The 22,468-nt window shown below is 37.1% G+C and overlaps 1 protein-coding gene across 1 annotated transcript in view; it reads left to right on the top strand.

Moving 5' to 3' along the window:
* Positions 1–22,468, top strand: part of CCDC171 (coiled-coil domain containing 171) — a 301,385-nt gene that overhangs the window by 245,802 nt on the left and 33,115 nt on the right. The window contains exon 25 of the mRNA XM_041004524.1: positions 16,157–16,309. Coding sequence (XP_040860458.1) covers positions 16,157–16,309 — 153 coding nt within the window. The remainder of the gene's footprint in view (positions 1–16,156; positions 16,310–22,468) is intronic.

Genomic DNA, 22,468 nt, shown 5'->3' with positions numbered 1-22,468 from the left:
AATGTCTCACAAGAAATTGGTACAATGAATTGGTAAGCAACTTCTTGGAGTCCTTTTGCTTATTACATGAATTTTCATGTACTGCAGTGAAACACGATCCTCTGTACATAGGTTTAGCAACTCTAAAAGGTCCAGTTTGGTTGTAACATAGCAACTGTTTTTAGTCATTTGGACCCACCACCTGCATCTGTAATTCCTGACTTAAAATTGTGTCATGAAAACTGGTAACCAGGAGGCAAAATCTGGCCTGCCTGAATTCTGTGGCTAAACTTGAAAAGAACTGATACAGAGCTCTTTCTAATATCAGTTTTTCCTGAGCAGGGTGATTACTCAAGTATTTACTGTAACATATGTCTGATTTAGAGGGTACTGCCCCAAATCTCAGGGTACTATTTAATGTATGGTACAGTTGCTCGTATTTCCTGACATGTGAATCATATCTAGTTCCCAGGGTTTCAGATAAGGGCATTGTGTGAACTGGATTAGCACTGTAAACCAACATCTACACCAATGACATGCAGCATTGCTCAATGCAAGCTTATTTTTCTTATAGTACAATAGTATGCTTGCCTAAACAAGCAATTTAAATTGATGTCTACTATCATTTGCTTCTTATTTTGAGTCATCAAGAACTTGGTAGGAGTCCTTGGAGGTTTAAAGAGACCTCGACTGATGCATCATATCCAAATCAGATATGGTTCCAATAGACTTTATTTTGCTTGTTTCTAATGCCAGTTTGCAGTCAGAACACACCTTTCAGCTACATACGAGTTTCAGTCCCCTTAGACACTCTTTTTAAACTCCTGCTGTTATATTCTGAAATCAGAATGAATGCGTTGCCTTATCAGATGATTTACTTATGTTTCCCTGCCAGTCACTCTAGTTTGTTCCCACTGGATAAGAGAATGACAATTTTTACATGATCTGGAAAAGTCAGACGAAGGTTCTGAGAAAAAAGCAGTGTCTCAGCTCTCTTCTGAGTGCAACCACTTTGTTGTTCTAATCACCAACTCCTGGAAATCCATAGATGCCTCAAATGCCAGAATGGCTTTTACTGCAAAGTTCCCCATTTATTAAGGACAGAAAGTAGAACATTGAAATACACGATTTAGATACCAGTGTGAATCAAAAGATTGGCTGAAAAAAAAAAAAAAAGGACAAGAACCGCAACGATACAGATTTGAGTGTTGATCATCTGCCAAGTGTCAAGCATTGTTCTGTCGTTCTATGCCACATGGTGCAGAGATGCCACAGAAGTGTTTTGTGGGGGATTTGAAATTTAGAGTTGTAGCATGATTGCTACAAGAGAGGCACAGATGAGGTTCCATTGTTTGCATTTCAGAAGAGAGTGACATCTGTTCTTGGTGGAAATATTGTGGGAATGCTTCATGGAAGAGTGGCATTCACGAGTGTGCTTTATGGGTCTTGTGGTTTTATTTGCCTTTTCAAGAAGAAGATATTCTTTATTGTCAGTACCAGTAGGTAGCTATGTAGAGCTGAAATCTACAAATACAACAACCTGAAATGGAAAATAAGGGCTGATCTATAGAATGAGTGAGTGGTTTTGGCTGGTGAAATCCTGTGATACTGTTTATTATGGCCTCAGTGGGATTTCATGGCAATGCTATTCCTTCATGAAATACAAATGTAAATTCATTGCTTTAGTCGAATGCAAGTAAGCACCTTGGAACTGACTTATCCTTAAAACAAAATGAACATCCATTAGTTCTGTGTACTCCTGTGTATACCAGCTATAGCTCAGCAAAACTACCTAATGAATTATAATAACAATATTTCCAGACAGTACAGTTGAATATATTTCAGTGAGTTTTGATGTAGAATGGAGATTATAGAGAATTACTGAAGTAGATGTTAATCCTGAGTGAAACATGTGGATTCCCAAGCCACTGTGTTACATTATATCAGATAAGACTGAAATCATGGTGATAAAGATACTCTCTTAAAAACACATAAACTATATTTTCTATTTCTCTCTTTACTAATTTAAATTTCTTCAAGTATATTGAAAATTGTTCATATTAGATCTTAAGTAAACAACAGAAGGTTCATCAGATTCTTATAAGTCCATCTAAATTTTTATTTAGGACACCTGTCTAAATTAATGATATCAATTGAATATCTTTGTTGAGACTCACAAGTAAGGCTAACCATCTGTTGTGAAAAAAGCATAGATGGGTTAACATTTTGTGATTGGGTAGATGTATATATTCTGGTCAGTGTCTTAATTCAAATGCACTTTGTGATAAAATGTTTGATTTGAGATACTAAACTTGAAAAAATTTTTGGTAGTAAGCAATTAGCCCTCTGCCTTGCAAGGTGTTTATTTCTGTACATATACTTTATTTAACATAACCAGATAATACCATTATTTTGAGTGAAGAGGATACATCATCCTGTTCAGGTGTATCTATTTCTTATTGAGAGAATAATCAAAGGAATATGATCTCCAAAGAGTCCAGGCTTAGGTATCAAAAGTTAAAATAAATATCTTTAGTACCAAATTTTATAATTTTCACAGTTAACAGCATACACCAGCACAGTTAAATAAAAACATTTCACTAGTATATTCATAATACTATCTTCTCTAGATATTAATATAATCCAAAGCAGATCTGATCATCTTCCTTGTCAAAAACTGCTAATGATGTCAAGATGTAGTAGGTGCTCGATAAATGGTAATTTAATAGTAAAAATATATCTGTGTATTTGCTGGAGAGCTAAATTAGTTTATTTGGTCCATAATTAAATCTATATTGTCCATCAACTAGACTACTCTTGCTGTGTCAGGTCTTATTTTACAAGATAGTAATAAACCCAGTGACAATTCTGTAACTTACTTGTATGACAAGTATATTGTAGACTGGTTAAGTTTTTAGCTCCCTAAAGGAAGCCACTTTTTTTTTATTGTTATTGTTACTATCATTGATCTGACAGTATCCTCCAAGAAACTCATTATTTTTTTTTTTGCAAAATTAAAATTACTGTTGTTTTTTTGGGTTTCCTATCCATAAGCAATGGTTTCAACAGGAACTTTTTTCCCAGTCTCCAATTATTCTGATGATACCTTTTCAGTATTCTGGTAGAAAATCCACTTGCCATTTCTTTTCTGTCTGTCCTGTTATCTCTTTTTCATGGTCACCTTTAGTATTGTAAGAGAACAATCACCATCAGTCTAGTAGCTTAGTCTTAAAATTGACTGTGAGTCAATTCTGGTTGGAAAAAGGAAAAAAAAAACATATTTGAAAAGAACTGGTCATGTTTCCAGCACATTTAAGCATTGTATATGCCATGGTTGAGTGGAGGCAAGAAAAAGTTTACAGTCTAAACAAGATACAAAGAAAACATCATTTTAAAAAAAGTCTGCTGTGAAAGTATGCTGCAACTTTGCTGAATATGGTTTCCCATGAGGCTCCTTCTCATACCTGAAAAGCTACTATATTTACATCCTTCAAAGATGGTGCCAGTAAAAAATTTGAGTGATGGAAAAAGTCAAGTCCAAGGCCATTTCAAATGCCAAAATGGAAAAAGGAACTTTGATTTTTTTCTTATATAAAATAACACCCAACAAAAATGCATCTGAGCTGCATAGAGCATCACTTCATGTCAGTTCGCTGTTTTGTGTTCACTTGTGCTTCAATTTTGGAGGGAGTACATTTGTAACAATATATTTTCTCTTCCAATATTATGAAACTTTCTTCACTGTATCATTTTAATCATCACCATTAAAAAGTCTTTCACTACAATAAGTACTTAGTTGCACATGGTTCTAACGGTAATCTGTACTCTGTAGGAGTATACAGGGTGAAGTGGATAACAGTGGCCCAGGGCAGCCAGCCAGAGTATAAATGAATAAAATTCTAATACAAATACACCAACCCTTAGCACATTTGGGGCTTAAAGTGGATCGTCTAGCAAGGGAGAAAACTTACAAATAAAGAGGGGGAGGAAAGCTAGCTTTGCCAAAAGGAAAGACCACTTTTCTTTCATTCAGTATACTCCTCATATACTCTTTGAGGCTACAGATTGTAGTAGGGTTTCTGAATAGTTAGTCTTGCTATGATAGCTAGTAAGCAAATATAGACAGAACTGAATTATGGGCAGAAGATGGGTTAGTCAGGTTCATGCCTTCACCAGCTGAATGTGCCATTTAAAACATTTTTTAAAAGCTTTATTCTCTTCTTTGTTATCAGTATATCAAAGGACACTTCAAAAAACTTATGGAAAATGATATTAAAAAGGAAGTTCATTTGGACACAGAAACTGAAAACATATGCAGTTTTCCTATGTTACGAGTTTCCATGAACTTCTTGGAGACCTCCCATCCAAGATGTGTCCATACACTTGTCTGTCCCCCACTTTTGTTGGTGTGTTTAAGTACTATCTCTATGTACTATCTTCATTCTCATCAGTGTATGTATTTTGATTCGCCTTTTCATTGTGAAATATTAATAGATTCTTCTCAGAAAATTGCAAAGCAAGTACACAGAGGTCCGCTTGTGTCCTTCATCCATTTCCCCCATGATGTTATATCTGATTTGGCTTTAGGACAATGTCAAAGCAAAAAGTGACTTGGTCCAATGTGTATGAATACTACTATGGCATTTCATTCATGCCTATTTATGCAGCTGTCACCAAAACTGAACAACATATAGAAGCATAATGGAAACCCATAGGTGACCACTTTGTAGACGTGTCATCTCTCCATCTTCTCCCTGGAAACCACTGTTCTCTCCCTGTCATTTCAAGGATGTTACATATAGACAGCCATGCAGAATGTGGACTGTCAACTTTGGCTTTTTTTGGGACACTCAGTACAGTGTCATACTAGTTGTTTATCCATTGAAAGATATTTTGTTGGTTTTGATTTTTAACAATTACATTTGAAACTGTTATTTAAAGAAGGTTTTTTTTTTGTGGGCACATAATTTGATTTCTTTAGGATGAATGGTCAGGAATGTGGAGCCACTTGTAAGGGCGTATTTAGGTCTTTATGAACCTACCAAACTCTTCTGGAATGACTGTATCACTTTTTGTTCTCACTAGTGATAACAGAGAAACAGTCTGCCTGCTTCCTCAGCAGCAGCTGGTTCCATAATGTATTTATCTGTTAGCCTTTCTGATGGGTAGGTAGTGCTATCGTTCTGTTGCTTTTATCTAAATATCCCTAATGATGAATGCTTGCTACTAGTACATTCTTTTTTGGTAAAATATGGGAGTAAGTGTGTCCCAGTGTCTTTTGATCTCTTTTTGATTAGATTATTTGACTTTTTAGTTTTGAGATTTAGTTATTTGGAAATTACAGAAGTTAGTTCTTTATCAGTTGTGTGCTTTTCAAAATTTTACCTCACTAGCTCCCAAGATCCTTCTCCACATTGTACATATACTGAAAAAAAATAATGCTCTCTCCTTGAGGGTGGACAACACTAATAAAAACAATGGGTGTCACTTGTGAGATTAGGTTGCTTATCAAAAGGAAGAGTTGGCATTTAGCCCAATGATGACTATGCCTGCATTCCACACTGAAGTGCTCATATTTGAATCTTAACACTTGCTTGGCTCCTGACTCTGGTAGACCCATGTGTACCCCGAGGGGCAGGAGTGATGACTCAATTGATTGTGTCCCTACCTGACACAGGAGACCTGTGTTTTCCTAAGTTGTGGATCTGACCTTGCCCCAGCTATAGCTGTGGCTGCTTTGAGTATTTGAGGAGTGACCTAGTGGATATGTGCCCTCTTTTTGTCTCTTTCTTTGTCTCCTTGTCTCGTAAGTTAAAATAATAAAATTTTTTTCAGAAAGTAAATTATCTTTGATGGGCCTGACATACTCAGGTGAGCTATTTAAAAAAGGCGTCCCATCTAAGAGACATTCTTCCTTGCTCTGAAAGAAAACTGACAGCCATGTTGAAAGAGAGAGCGGCTATTTGACAGGGAGCTTAGGATGGCCTCTGTAAGTTTACACCTGGTTGACCACTAGTGTATAATACAGAGTACTGAATTCTGTGAACTTGAGTGAACTTGGGAAAGGGCCCTGGATCCCAGATGAAATTACAAAGTCCAATTTTTACCTTGATTGTAGTCCTGTGAGACCCTGAGCAGGGAACCCAACTAGCCTATTCCAGATTTCTGACCCATGCAAATCAGGAAATAATAAATTTGTTGTCCCAAGTCATTAATAAATATATTTTTGGAAATCTGCCTTTCTTCCCATTTTGACATACTATGAAAAATGTAAGTATATCCCAGTGGGTATGCAGGATAAAAAGTACTGCATTATCTATGAGCTACAAAACACAATTCCTATGGATTGTTACTGGTATCTTAATTTGGCCCATCTTTTAAATACTAGCATGTTCTGTAAGCCATATTGAGGGGAGGGTGGAAGGATTTTACAGTACAGAGAGGTTTCCTCACTCATGCATTTGCTTCTTTGTTTTTCAGCATGAAATTTAGGTACTCTGGTTATGTGCATAGATTGATTAAATTATCTTACATGGTTTAGTCTTTATAATAGTGTATAGTGAGGTAAGTGGTTGCTTTTGAAGCCTTCTATATAAAGTTCAGTGTTTCTCATGCAGCAAAGTACTTCAAAGGACTCTTCAACTTGAGTATTATACAATTTTCTTTCACAAAAAGAAAAAAAAAACCTTCCAAACCTATAGAATTTATATTTGATGGTAAGTAATCATAAAAAGAATTCTATCTTAAACATATTTAAAGTACATAAACACACTGCTGTGATTTGAGTGTCTCCTCCAAAAATCATGTTAAAACTTATTTGATGTTGTCATGGTGTTAAAGAGTTAGGTACTTTGAGAGGCGATTGGTCATAAAGATTGAGGTCATTATTTTGTAAGTGGAAGAACTACTGTGGGACTGGGATCAGAATATAAAGATGGGCTTGGCTTGATCTCTCTGTCCTGTGGGTGCGTGCTTGGCCCTAAACCATGGCATGAGAGAGTAAGAAGTCCTTTAGTGAATGTGCCTCCTTGGGCTCTAGAACCATGTGTCAGATAAATGTGTGCTCTATATGAATTACCCAGTCTATTGTATTCTGTCACAGCAGCAGAAAAAGGCTAGAATGCACTCTCACTTTCTTGCTTCAACATAAAGTGACAATTCTTAAAGAAATAAAAAGCAACCACTCTGTTGAAGGAGTTGTGCAGAGAAAACATTATGTGATAATTGAAAACATTTCCAGAATTATGGACTGTTTTCTCAAAATTATGTAAATCTATATAAATTTATACATGTCAACATAAAAAGTTCAAAAGTATAATTTCCCTAAGGTACCTTTTAAACTTTAAAAAAAAATAGATGTAGATAATACAGAATGTACTTGTTAAAGAACAGCTTACGAAGAGAAGTTGGAAATTTTCTAGTGAAAATTTCAATTAAAAGCTTGGTTTAATTGAGAGTATTGAATCATGCATGCCCTTTTCATCCTGCCTGTTCAACCATGTTTTGTGGTATTAGGATTCAGATCTCCAGATTGCTCTAACCACCAAAATTATGTACATTAAAAGTAATCAAGCAAATGCAATTGTGTTTCTCTCACTGGAATTGTTGATACTACCTTTTTTAAAATTGAGTTTTCTAGGCTTTAGGGCTATTTATAAAATAAGACTAAGGCTTTTCTCCTACATCTCATAAATATGTATATTTTATTTTAAACCCACTGATAGTTTGCCATACATTGTACATTAATCTTTGTTTTAGATAGACTTTCTCCAAAATTATTTCTTAACTCCTCTACTTTAAGTTCCCTATGGATTTCTCACATCTTTTCCCCAGCTGATGGCATTATAAACAATTTTTGTTGCTTTTTTATTATTATTTTATGACACAATTTCATAGGCTTTGGGATTTCCCTTAGCTTCTCCCCATTCCTTCCTCCCCCAGTGATTTCCCCTTGATAATCATTAGTTCATCATTCTGCTATTTAAGTGTGTCCTGATACTGTAGATGTGGACAATGGCAGAGAGTCCAGCATCCTATTATCAAGATATATTTAACCATGTCATTGTGAGTCCATCTTTGATTTTGACGTAGAGCTGCATACTGCACTGTATCTTCACATCTGGACATCATAGTCTCTGTTATAGTTACTACCCATCCCCTTAAATGAAAATCCATAAAACACAATCAACAACAGGAAGAAAAATGGAAAAATTGCAACAACGGAAGTTAGTAACATGTTACTGAAAGACTGATATGTTACTGAAGAAGGGAAAAAGGAAATAAAAAAACCTTTTGAAGAAATGATACTACTGTATGAGCTATGAGTTAGTGAAGAATTTAATAAGAGAAACAAAAGGCTATTTTAAAGAAATGAAAATAAAAACAAGAATATCAAAACCCCTGAGATGTAGCAAAAACAGTGTTGAAAGGGCTATTGATCTTGTATTTTGGGAAGAGATTGCCATATACCAGAGAGAACATATATTTATCCTTTTGAGATTGACATATTTCACTGAGCATAATGGTTTCTAGTTGGGAGCATTTGGTTGCAAGTGGTGGAATTTCATTCTTTTTAGTGGCAGAGTATTACTCCATAGATATGCCAGTTTTTTTTATCCACTCCTTTTTTGATGGACATCTGTTTTTTTTTTTTTTTTTGCATGGACACACACTTACATACACACATATGAGTGCACAGGCCTCGTGTCTGTGGAATTTCATGTGGTAGGACATATTCTATGGCGAGGCAAGGAAATGCAAGGCTAACTGTAGCCCTGACACAGTTTTTCCTTACAGCTGTTTAATGTAATGGAATGTCAGGATGAAACAAGTTCTACTTGCAAGCCGTACCAGAAACCAAGACAGCAGACTAAGTAATCCAATTCCAGATGTTAGACTTAAACTTGATGGGATCATGATTTTATTTGCAGATTGTTAGTGACAGTCTATACTACAGCCTTGTATTTATAAAATATAGGTATTGTAATGGGATTAAGTGTAAAAAACGAGACTCCTTATCATATTAACTTTTCTGTAATGAAAAGAAAAATGAATTGAGCCTGGAGCAATAGCCTAGTGGCTAAATCCTTGCCTTGCAACTGCCTGGATATGGGTAGCACCATATGGATGCTGGTTCGTGTCCTGGCTGTTCTCCTTCAATCCAGTTCCCTACTTGTGGCCTGGAAAGATAGTGGAAGATGTCCCCAAACCTTAGGACCCTGCATTTGCTCGGGAAGCGCAGAAGAAGCTCCTAGCTCCTGGCTTTTGATTGGCTCAGCTCTGGCCATTGCAGCCACGTGGGGAGTGAACCAGTGGATGGAAGACCTAGTCTTTGTTTCACTTTCATTAGTGCCACATAGATCACATGCTGGCATTTATTCCTATGTGAAGATTCCTGACACTCTTGTTCACCACCTTAGCATCACATTGCTATCTCTGCTACATGCTCGTTAACTTCATGTGAATCAAAGTTCACTATTTTTCTCCCCAGTGTGGACTGTGTACACTGGCTCTGTAGTTAATTGGATACATAATGGAAGTGTAGTGGAAATTGATATGTTCTTAGGTGGAGACAGAGAGCAGTATGTCTCCATGCATACAGAACAAGAAGGATTCCCAATGAGATGACTGAAAATGTCCTGTTGGTTAGATGTTGGACTCTCCCACGTTGCCGTGCCTGCATTGTTGGGAGACGCCCCAGTGGCAGCATGAGGGACTTGTGAAAGTTCACGAAAGACACCCATTGTGAAACTGGAGGGAGATGAGTGGGAAGGGGCGGGAAGCTGGGGGAGGGAGTGGGAACTCCAGTGCCTATTAAACTGTGTCATGAACCAAATAATAATCTGTCTCTCTTCTCTGTAAATCTGCCTTTCCAATAACAATACATAAATCTTAAAAAGAGACATTTGTGTCGTGTCTTAAATCATTATTTTAAAAAGAAGAAAAATGAATTTTCTTTAACACTAGGTACAGCTGAGCAAAACTTGAAATGAAAAACTTCAGCTGTGTTATTTTTATGAGATTTTCTTCCTCAGGTACAGCATCAATAGATGCTATTGTTAAATAATTATGAACTAGCTCCTAAATATTTTTGTTTGAAAGGAATTTAATGTATTAAGTATGTGAAGAACATATTATATTTAAAATATTCTGTTATGTCTGATAGCAATGATATTGAATCCAAAATATTGAAATGTTAAGTCTCAAAACTACTGACTCTTATATGAACTAAAATAGTAGCTTGCCTAATTTGATATAATTATTATTACAGCAAGCATTTTTGAGAGTTTATTATGTGTTATATAGTAGATGATTTTTTTGGAAGATTTATTTATTTTCGTTGGAAAATTTTTACAGAGAGTTTCAAGTTTTACAGAGAGAAAGACACAAAGATCTCTCATCATTGTTTACTTCTCTGGTGACCACAAAAGCTGAGTCTGTCTGAAGCTAAGAGCCAGGAGCTTCTTGCAGTTCTCCCACATGGGTGCAGGGTCCCAAGGTTTTGGGTCATTTTTGCCTGTTTTCCCAACCACAATCAGGAAGATGGATGGGAAGTGGAGCAGCCAGGATATGAACTGCTATCCGTATGGGATCCCGGCATGTGAATGGGGACAGTTTTCCAATTGAGTCACTGCACTGCGCCTAGTATAAAATCTTTTAAAGTATTAATACTCATTTAATTTTTGCAAAGAGTAAATGCAAGAATTATCACTATTATATACGGATTTTATGATATTTCACATACTTAGCATATGTGGCATTATTATATACATACCTAGTGTGCAGAATTGAAGTAACTGTAATTATAGAAGGTAAAGTGAAATATCAGAGTTTTTTACTTCCCAGCTACTTAGTACAATGTAGATAAAAAGTTTAGCACCTATGGCATCTAGAATTTATGGCATTTCCCCCCAAGTTTTTCTTCTAGCATGAGTTCTTCAATAGCATCATTTTTCCTGATGTTCAATTTTGAACTTAGCCTAAACTACACAATCCTATGTATGTAAAAATTGTACAAATAATATTCTTGTCTTCAAGTGACATTCATCTCTTTGTTATCTCTCAATTTTTCTTCATTCTAAAGCACAGGTATCTTTTCTTAAAGCAGGTACATGTTGAGTGGTTTTTGTTTGTTTGCTTTTAAGATTAGTTTTCTCTTTCTATTTCTCTTGATTATAAATCCTACTGGATGATTTTCAAAAGCTGTTCTTGTCCAGAAACTCATTCGGCTCCTCATGTAGCCGAGTGAGCCCCAGTGTGATAGAGGTCTCACTGCATGCCAGATAGAGCCCCCAGGGCCAAGGGTGGCACCCATAAGCCCTCCATCTCTGGGTACCCCATGCACAGTCTCACGCTGTTCTGCCACGTTTCCCGATGTAGACAGAGGTGACATTTCAACAGGGGACAGGGTATGTGGTGAAGGCCTAGACTTTCAGAAGATGCTTCCTGTCTCTGCTTTGCAGCCCTCAGCTGATTCAGACACCTGAGTCCGTTTCTGCTGCTACTTGGCTCCTTTCTTAGCTATTAGGTGTTTTTTTTGTTGTTGTTTGTTTACTTGTTTGTTAGTTTTTAACTGCTATCCTTTGTTGTGTAGTTTGAATGACTTTCAAATATGAGAAATTAGCATGCTTATTCCTTTAAAGATCTTCTGGCTTCTTTGAATAGCTTCTGCTTGCTGTTTTAGTGACTCTCCTCTACACATTCCAGTTCTGAAAGTTTTCAAGAATATAGTGATTTTCCTACACAATACATGCCGTGAAATACACTTGCTATTTTGATTGCAGTACCTGTCTGCTTTGAGAAAATATCATATGTAGATGATATACTGAGGTGAGACTCTGCTTTAAGAGATTCTAAATGTTTAACATTTGAAATCCTAGGCAAGAGTTGGATTATTATTATACCCTTTTAATGTTATAAAGAAGTGGCATATGGTTTCTATTAACAGGGCAGCTGAATACTAAAATATGATCGTAAAAAGTATATTAAAGAATGAACCAAGAGGGTTGTGACTTTTGTTACATCTGTGACATTATTTCTCAAAAACTACTTTTTAAAAGAAGTTTGAAGGATCATCATTTGTTTATTTTTAGGATATTGTGTATGTGAGAATTATGAGATAGGCTTTTCAAATCTAGGAAAAAAGAGCCTTTAAAATGCTGGAATGTTTAATACTAAAATGTTAATACCCAATTATAATTGTGACTTATGATGAAATAATAATCTAGGGGCCTATTACTGATAGAAAAGTTCATTCATATTGTTCATTCAATAAGCATTTATATGTATTTGTAGCCATTTAATGCATTTTAGGACTTTATTCGAGGAAGTTTTAAAAAGATCAGGGAAAAGACGAATTTATTCTTTTGGAATTTGAAATCCATGCACGGTTTTTCTATGAGCTTTTTCCATTTTCTATGAGTTTTTTGAAAGCCCCTCATGTAACAAGAACACACACACACACACACACACACATATATAAAACCTCTTGGGCCTGGCGCACAGTGGCGCAGTGGTTAAGGTCCTTGCCTTGCACTCCCGGGATCCCATATGGGCGCCAGTTCTATCCCGGCAGCCCCGCTTCCCTTCCAGCTCCCTGCCTGTGGCCCGGGAAAGCAGTCGAGGATGGCCCAAGGCTTTGGGACCCTGCACCCATGTGGGAGACCCAGAAGAGGCTCCTGGCTTCGGATCAGCAATCATCGGACGGAAGATCTTCCTCTCTGTCTCGCCTCTCTGTATATCCGCCTTTCCAATAAAAAATAATAAAAATAAATCTTTAAAAAAACCTCTCCCAAATTATCACATTAAGATTTTAGCAAAGAATTTAAAAGGACAGTAGAATGCTGTAATGAGATTTTGTAGTTCATTATTTTTAGATGACTTTCCTAACTTAGATGTGATATAAATGAAAGGTTAAGAGAATTGATTTGCATTAGATATACATGGATGTGAATATTGATCACTGTGTAATCAATGGTGATCCTAGACAAGTTATTTAGTCTCCTCAAGTTTTCTATTTTATACTGGAGACATAGGTTACAAAAAGTACTACTCTGTATGGTTACTGTAAAGATTAAAGGGAACAAAGCATGTAATATGCTGATAAGGTTCCTGGACTTTAGTAAATGCTTACACCTAATAAACATTACTATTTCAATTATCGAAGTCTTACAGTTATTAAAAGTAGGTAGGAAAGTGATTCTTCCTGTCTTGTAGAGGCAAGAGAAGGAGGCTCAGGGAAATGATTTGTCATTTTTCTGTAACAGGAAGCAGAATAAGTGACAGAATGGGAAACCAGAGGGAAACGGATTTGTGTTTTCTGGACAGTAATCTCAATGCAACTTAATAGTTTCTGATTTTTATGTCCTTTGAGACTCAGGGAAATATTTTGTGTCACTGTAACTATAAACATAACTTGAAGTCACTCGAAGCAGGGAGAATGTTAGGACATGTCCGTACTCCTGAGTATCTGTGGTGGTACCATGCTTACTTAGTGTTGGCGAATTGGCTTCATCTTTGTGTTTGCTCTCCTCTTGTGACTATACTAGGCTACTGCCTTTCCCCTTGAACTAAGTATTGTTAATAGTTTCTTCATTAGCATGAATGTCAAGATTCTATTTTTTTTTAAAATATCTCCATTCTTTTCTAATATATAGCTTATAGTGTTTCCTCCACCCCCATATTTCGTTCATTGATTTGTTCTTCAAAGCAATCTTTAATTAAGTCACTTGTTTAAGTACTGTGAGCCACTTTCATCCTTGAAGGTGCAGGATGGTTAAAGCTAGTGTCTGGACTTACAGGACTCTTAATTCTGGTGAGGAAGGTGGCGATGAGCAGTGTGGTGCAGTGGGTTAAGTCAGCTCCAGGGACACCCACATCACGTATCGGAATGCCTGTTTGAGTACTTACTGCTCTGCTTCAAACCCAACTTCCTTCAAATGTACCCGTGAGGTGGCAGAAGAGGTTCAAATACTTGAAGTCCTGCCACCCATGTGAGGCTGCTGTTTGACCTGCTCCAACCCTGGCTGTTGTTGACGTTTGAGGAGAGACCCAGTGCCTGAAAACTTCATATTCATATTTATATTCTCTCTCTCTCCTTCCCCTCTTTCTCGCCTCTTCTCCTCTCCTCTTTCCGCTCCTCTCTCGCTCCACTCCTTACCTCCCTCCTTTCTGTTCCCTCACTCCCCTCTCTCTCTCTCCTATTACAAATAAATCTGTGTACAAATTTTAACAAGTAGATAAACAAGTAAACCTGTTTACGTACATCTTGAGATTTGATTAAATGTACATCATTGAGCAATATTAAAGGAAATACCATCAAAGATGAAAAAATGAAGCAGTAAATGAAAGTAGAAGCAGACATGGGACCCAAGGAGAGAAGCCATCACTGCTGTTTTGAGACTCCTGAGAGGACTTTTGAAAGAAATAGTGTTTAAGCTGCATTTTTTAGGGCAAAGGGGAATTAATAAGGCACTTTCTTACTTTTATCTCTCAGCAACTAAGTTATGTTTCTTAACACGTGGAATATTTCTTATCTTTTCACCATTTTCCCTCGCCCAAAAGCATATAGAATTGTTCAAATGTCTAGTTTTTCAAAATTTTCCCAATTAAGATCTTCATTTGCATATAGTTGGCAAATTCTCAAACTTTAACATTGTACAAAGTTGTCTCTGTGACAAGTTTTTTCTTTTTGAAAATAATATTTTTTTAAAAAGTTCCTTTGAAATATTGGATTCTATTTGGACACATGTGAAACATTTTTTTGAAAGATTTATTTACTTATTTGAAAGGCAGAGTTAGAGAAAGGGAGAGACAGACTGAGGTGGAAGAAGAAGCAAGAGAGAGAAACACGTTTTGCATTCACTGGTTCACATCTCAAATGGCTGCTGCGGCAGCTGCTGGGCCGGGCCAGAGCCGAGAGTCAGGAGCATCTTCTGGATCTCTCTACTGGGTGCAGGGACTCAAGTTCTTATGGCCATTCTCTGCTGATTTCCCAAATGGGAAAGCAGGGTGCAGGATCGCAAGTGGGGTATCCAGTTTTTGAACCAGTGCTCATATGGTTTACTGGCATTGTAGGTGACAACTTTACGCACTAATTGTGACACTGACCCCATGAAGCATGTATTTATTTTTTAAAAAGATTTATTTTATTATATTTGAAAGAGTAACATACAGAGGGATGTTCCATCTGTTCGTTCATCCCCCAAAGGGCTCCCATATCCAGGGAAGGGAAAGGCCAAAATCAAAAGCCTAAGATCCCATCTGGACCTCCCACTTTGGTGACAGGAACCAAAATAGTTGAGCCATCTTGTGCTGCTTTCTGAGGTGCATTATCAGCGCAGCCAGGACTCTAACCTGGTACTCAGATATGGGAATGCTGGCATCACAAGCAGAAGCTTAACTCGGGGTGCACCATTCAAACCTCTGGTTAAAGTATTTGATGGACATTTTATTATTATTTTTTAAAAGAGGCCTACTAGTAATTTGAGTTTTTTTTAAATCACTACAAGTTGCTTTAGAAATTAAATCAAATGATATCAAATATAATTAAACAGGATTGTGGAGATCCAATAGTCCTCTACTATTGAAGTGAGACTGTAAGTTACCAGCTCTTACCTGTGTTATTAATTTTATGTTACTTGGTGTAATATCGGCATATTCTTGTGTTACATGAAATATTCTGTTATGTTTTCCCTACAGTATAGGACTCATTCTTAAAAATGAGCTTATTTTAGCTCCTTTGTCTTAGAACATTTGTTTTTTGGGTGGATTGAAAATTGCACTACCTCAGCTCATTTAAAAACATCTTGTTTGTTTATCCATCTGCGTGTCCCTGTTAAGTTTGAAATTTAGGTCAAATGAGAATTTGAATTTAACTTTACTACAGAAAATAAGTGTGCCATATTTAAAAACTGCAGCCTAAATTTTAAGCACAATAGATCAAAGTACATCTTATTTAAGTAAATATGCTGGAATGAAGTTCCAATTATTTTTTCCCGAAATTTCTTACGGTAGTTACTGTTCTCAATGTAAAATCTGAGACTTAGGCTTATTATTTTCAAAAAGATGAAAAGTTATTTATTTTAAAATTTTAATGATTTTGCTTTCAGACTATGGAAATTCTCCTTTGGGGACAACGTTATTTGAATTGTAGGTGACATTATTTTTATTTCTTAAGGCCATGATTAAAAGTTTCATGGATGTCTACCAGCTTGCAAGCGCTAGAATCGCCACATTGGAGAAGGAAATGACATCGCATCGAAGTCACATTGCAACTCTGAAATCTGAGCTTCACACCGCTTGTCTCCGTGAAAACGAAAGTTTACAGTCAGTAAGTCCCTGTCGCACAGTATGTTTCTCTTCTTTGGATCTTGGATCACATTTACAATTATTATTTTATTGTTCATAAGATCATTAGGCCATATGTGTAATTTCGGGTAGATAATTGATCAAGCAACATAAAATTAGTGTGGGGAAAAATTTGAAGGAGGAAAAGCAATTAACTTTCCAATGTATCATGTGTAAAGATATGTGTATTTGTATGACTGTAAAATACTGCATCAAGATTCCTTTGTGTTTGGCAGGGCAGCTGACAGATTTGGTGGAGTGCAGAGTTAAAGCTTGCGACTGAACATTCAGTGTGTCCCATTAAGACGGAATTTTATTAATTATGTGTATAACCAAAATGGTAATTAGAACATGTGATTATTCTCTGTAGAAAACTAGACTTATCCATTATACATGCCTAGCTAAAGTTGCATGTTGTGATTCATCTATATGATTAAAATTCAGTTTCAGCAGTCATTTTATGTTTTAAAATGTTAGCCCATGATGAAATTTGGGCTCATTTAAGACTAAAAACAAACAAACAAAAAAGCATTCTCCACTTGAAAATATGTGTTTGGGGAGTTTTAAAAAATGAATATATTTGTGGCATTAAATAACATGTTTTTTTCCTTCGAAAGGCAGTGAGAGCAACAGTGAAATTCAAAGGATTCCCACTTCCCTTTTTGCTTTGACTGCAGTGGATCCGGGTGACTTGTAAAGACAAACAGGATCATTTTGCTTTTTAGCTGTTGACCTGTTTCCAATGATAACAGCAACAGACAGGGAGTTAGCCTGAGATCAGATAGATGCATGGCTGTAGTTTGGCTCCAGTGTCAGCACCCCGGCTAAGTCTTTGTGACGGAGCTCCGTCCCAGGCCTGTCTCCCACCCCAGGCACTCACTCTTTGTCCCTCTTTCATCGGGTCGTCTCTCCACCTCCCGTCTTCCTTGCCTCCTCATTTTCTCCTATTGTGGCTCCTGTCATCAACATGATGTATTTTACTTATTTGTTTGTTGTCTGTTTTCTCCTTGAAGACAGCAATCCTGGGTGTTTTCTTCACTGTTGTGGAGGTGCTCTAGTGCCAGGAGCAGTTTGGTCCACAGTAGGTGATCAACAAATACTGAATGAATAATACTCGTCATTTATCTAGCAAATATGAAAAACCAGTAATTTGAGACTTGAGACTTGAGTTAAATTTTAAAATGATATAAATTTTTAAATGAGAGATTAGTAAATTTATTCATTACCAAAATAAATTAAAATAACGAGGATTTTTTTTTTAATTTCAGTGTTTGTAGAGTTTATGCTCATGCTTCTCTGAAATATATTCACATTTCTTCCCGCTGACTCCCTGATGCCATTGGTTAAAATTGCACCATACTATTTAAGTCAGCTTTGTTGTGTTACATAGTTGTATGTTGCTTGTTGCTGTTCAAAAATACTCGTATGTAAGAAAGGCCAAACTTGATCAAGCCGTCCTTCTGAGGTGCCTGCAGGATATACTTATTATCAGAAAGAAAGAATTGCGTTTTTAAGGTGCAGGTCACCTTGGCAGTGACTCTCAACAGGGTGTCGGGTAGTGTGAAACGCTGCTTGAGGTGATTGATGTATCCTGGGAGAAGGTTGCTGTAATTCTCTGCAGACAGTGTGGTGTCCTATCTCTTGTTTTATTTGAGAATCACAGTTTTCAAACAGTAACAAATGTGTCTAAGAATTTTTAGTTTTCAAAATATGTGTCAATGCGTTTCCTAACTTGAATTTCCTAAGGGATGTGGGAGACAGACCTTAGTGTCTGTATTTCACAGATGAGCTGTTTAGTGGCTGAGAGCGTGTAGCCTGGGAACAGCACCTGTGAGGAATAATGTCAAATGTAAATAATAAAAACCCTAACCCAACAATATGGCTTTCAAAAGCAGAAAATGGAGCCTGGTGTAGTAGCCTAGCAGCTAAAGTCCTTGCTTTGCATGTGCAGGGATCCCGTATGGTTGCCAGATCTAATCCCTGCAGCCCCATTTCGCATAAAGCTCCCTGCCTGTGGCCTAGGAAAGCAATCAAGGATGACCCATAACCTTGGAACTCTGCACCTGGGTTGGAGACCCAGAAAAGGCTCCAGGCTCTTGATTTTGGGTTGTCATTGCAGTCATTGCAAGTCATTGCAGCCACTTGGAGAATGAATCAATGGATGGAAGATCTTCCTCTCTTTCCTCCTCTCTGTATATTTGACTTTCCGATAAAAAGAAATAAATCTTAAAAAATAAAAAAGCAAAAGATTTTCTCACCTAGCAAGAAGTCTAGAAGTAGGTGCCTACTGTTTTTAGTTGAGTAGCTCAACCATTTTTGCGATTTCTCTGTCATTTCTTCTAGGCCATTAGATTGCATTCCACTCAGCTTTAGGATTCACAGGTATCTTCAAAGAGGAAGAATTGATGGCTCAGGCTCAGCAGGCTCATCTGTACGTTTATTGGCAGGTGTTATCTCACTTTTTCTTTTTAAGGTGAAGAGTCTTTCAAAGAAGCAAGGAAGTTTATTTATGTTTCACTAGTTGGAAACATATTATGTGACCATTGTAGCTTTGATTAGTCAGCACATAAGGAAATAATGAGTGAATATTGTATTAGCCGGTTACCCAGTGTGTACCACAGAAGACAGGTAGATTTGGACTCAAATTTCCGTTTTGTTGATGGCTAATCATGTGGCTTGGATTTCAGGGTTTTTGGATTTAAAATCAGAATGAAATCCTGCTATCTCGTAGAGGTGTGTTAAAGTGCTTTGGACTTTGTGAGTACTCAGAAAATTGCTTGTTTTTAATCAACATTGCTTTGATGGGAAATTCATGCGTTACAAATCAGGGAACAATTATCTACCTCCCTGTTCTCAGCTGCAGATGTCTTCATCTGTTCTGTTTTTCTCCTGTAGCTCTGAGCACGGAGCTCCTTCCGTGGTTGCCATCGAGACTCCAATGTCTGGACTCTTCTTTTTCTGCAGCGTTTCTCTACTTCCACTGACAGACTTCTAGAAAGTTGTCTCTTTCCTGCTTCCCTGTACTCCCCTTCCGTTTACCTCTGAGTCTGACTACTGTCCTTAATTCTACACTCGCTCTGTCTTTTAGTTCGTCGTCATTCCTTTCAGCCTTTCTGCAGGGTGTGGTATGGGACTTTGAACTACTGCTTTTTATAAACACTCATCTCCTTGGCTTAATTAGTTACATACCTTTCCTTTCTGACTCTCAGGCCTCTGATTTCTTGCACTCATCCTGTTTGATGTTATTCTTGGTGAATTTTTTTCTGCATTCATTAATCCAGAATATATTGAGCAACTAATTTTGTGGTGATTTTGTTCTGTTTTGGGGATATCGTGTGAACCAAATCAGTCCTTTTTCTAGTGAACTTATAAAGTGGAAATAATCATTTTTGTGTAATCATACTATTTAGTCTGTAATTACTAACCGCAGTAATACCAACCGTATTCCTCTTTAGGTGATATTTTTATTTCTTTTTGTTTGGCATACAAGGATGCCAGAGTTTGTCTAAGATTTCTTGTCAATTGTCCCCTTGTCAGTACTTTCACTTTTCCAGGTTGTTGGTCTTTGACCTATTCACTTAGGGCGCTCTAGAGCTTTTATCTTGAGTTTTAATAATGAGAAAGGGCTCTGAGCAAAGAGCTTTTGAGTCCCATGCAGCCCAGTAGAGCAGTCAGAACCAATTACTTTTGGATGTTTGGAGGGAGGTCGAAGCACCCACAGCTGTGGGGAAATTTGATATTTCAATCTGTGAAACATAGGATCCCAAACCCAAGTATTTTCCTGTAAGCTTTGGGACTTCTAACTGCAGGATGGATTTGCCCCATTTCCACTGTATGTCTGAGTAGGGTGTTTCCAATTCTGTAGGACTGATGAGAAAATAACAAAGTAGCATTTGGCTTGGTATCTTTGCATCATTATGCAGATTATGTCAGATTATGTCAGCAGTCACAACTGCTTTTATATGGTTGTCGCTAGTAAAGGTAAAAGATTTAGGTATTTTAGTTAAGATAAAATAATGCTCTTTCACTTCATTTGCCACATACATTTTCTTGAGATGAAAAGGATTATTTATTCGTGATTTGTTCATAAAAGAAGTTGACATGGAACTTAATTAAGAACTGTCTTCAGGTAAGTTGTTTTCATAAAATTTCAATACTTTATCTCGATTGATTTGTGATATTCTGAAGGTCTTGAAACCTTCAAGAATTAAAAACAAACAAAACCTTGCTGTGCCTCATTCAGTTGAGAATGTCTGTATGGTATAGTACCATGGGTGCATGCGCAGCTCTGAGTCCAAGCCCTTTCTTTTTCATTTAAACCTGATCAAATTAGACTCCACAGATTCCTTTCTGGTACTTCCCCAAGGGACTACAGCATGAAATGAGATGAATCTATGCCGTAAGACCCTTCCGGTGCAGCAGACAGCATGATTGTTCCACAGATACTAACTTAAGTGAGAAAAGACCCACCTGAAAAAGTGAAATCTTTGCTGAAAAATGAAGATAAAGTAGGAGCTGAGAGGGGAAAGTATGGGCTGCCCTTGGAATTGAAGTAGGACGGGCCAGAGTGCATTAGGTGAGGGATGGCGCCAGGGGAGCAGGGGCCAGATCAGTGAGCCTATTTCTTGTGGTGTCTGGCCTTCTGAGAAATTCTCCCACTGAGCTGTCGCTGACAGGTATATTACTATACCCCACTCACTTTATGCATTTTCCTGACTACACATTTTACTTTTTTTTCCTTACATTTCATTCCATAACAACACTTGTTTTACTTTTTTTTTTTTTCCTAAAAACTGATTACTAGGATGCACTTGAAAATCTTCCACATTGTTAGGATTGCCAGTTATGGCCTTTGGATCCCAAGAGAGTTGTGTAAGGTATGAACAGAATGTCACAAGATAGACGAGCTCAGTCCACGCACGACCAGCCAGCATGCTATTAAATTCTCCTGATCATTGCCATATACTTCCAAACTTTTCAAGGTTCTAGAAGTTTGAAGTTTTTTTATATGTTCCAGAAGTATAAGCTGTTTTGGTGTAGTAAACAGTGGTCTAGAGATTATAATGGATACTCCCTTGGGCTGAGATCTGCTTTTCAGGCTTTTAGTTTATATTCTACAGTTTAAGAGGATTCACTTTCATCATGGTTAATATCTGGATAGTGACTTTAAGGGAATGATATTGTACAATTTTGTACTTACATAAATCTAGCATTATATTGCTGGCTAGATATCTGTACTTGGGTTTTCTGCAAACGATTCAGATTTACGGAGGTTCTTATCTCTTTCACACTCTATCCTAAAAATCCTTTGCCACCTCATCAGCGACCTGACTGGCCACCTTATAGTCCAGGGTGGAATCCTGTAACATTTTTCTCATTTCCCTCCATCAGCCATCACTTGCTGTGCCTTCCTGTTCCAGCTGCTCCAGATCTTGTAGACCCACCCTGTGCTTTCTAACCTGTGGTCTTCTGGCAAATGCTTTGGCACTTGAGTGATCTGTCAGTGAGTTTCCCCAGATCCAGTCTTTCCTCTTCAATTCTGTCGGCTCTCCTAGTGCCAGAGTTATCTTTCAAAAGCACCAGTGGTCATGTTTCAGCTTTACTCAAAACATATTTTAACTTTAAAATTCCCTCACAATAAAGTACAATTTCTTTGGTGTTGACATCCAAGCATATTCTAACTCCATATAGTTTTCTAAACTTTCAGTTGGAAAAATTTTTTTTTGTTAGGTTTGTTTATTGCTGTATTTATCTGTCTGGGCCCTATATACCAGTCTGATTTACACAGTCAAATTATTGTATATCTATAACCATAATTTGAATCTTTGAGATGATATCTTGTTCCTGTGCTTACCCTATTATAATGGTATCACTTCAACAAGTACTGGTTAATTTGAATTGAAATTTATAATTTATAGGGTAAGTATTGCTTCCATAATATTTGTTGAATACATACTTGCCATTAAACATATATTATGCAAGCATAGTTTCCCCCCAGGTCTTCCCACACCAAATTTTCTGAAGTTAATTATCATCAAACTATGTTATATATTCTTCTCTAGTGAGCACTTAATGAGAACAAATAGAATAATTTACATGCTGTTAGATCTGTGATAGGATTCTATTTTGACAATATTTGAGA

This window comes from Ochotona curzoniae, unplaced genomic scaffold, assembly GCF_017591425.1.
Source record: "Ochotona curzoniae isolate NIBS_2020 unplaced genomic scaffold, NIBS_Ocur_1.0 scaffold_3208, whole genome shotgun sequence".
In the NCBI taxonomy this organism is placed as follows: domain Eukaryota; kingdom Metazoa; phylum Chordata; class Mammalia; order Lagomorpha; family Ochotonidae; genus Ochotona; species Ochotona curzoniae.
Note: the sequence above shows the minus strand (reverse complement) of the source record. Positions and strands in the feature narration are given on the sequence as shown.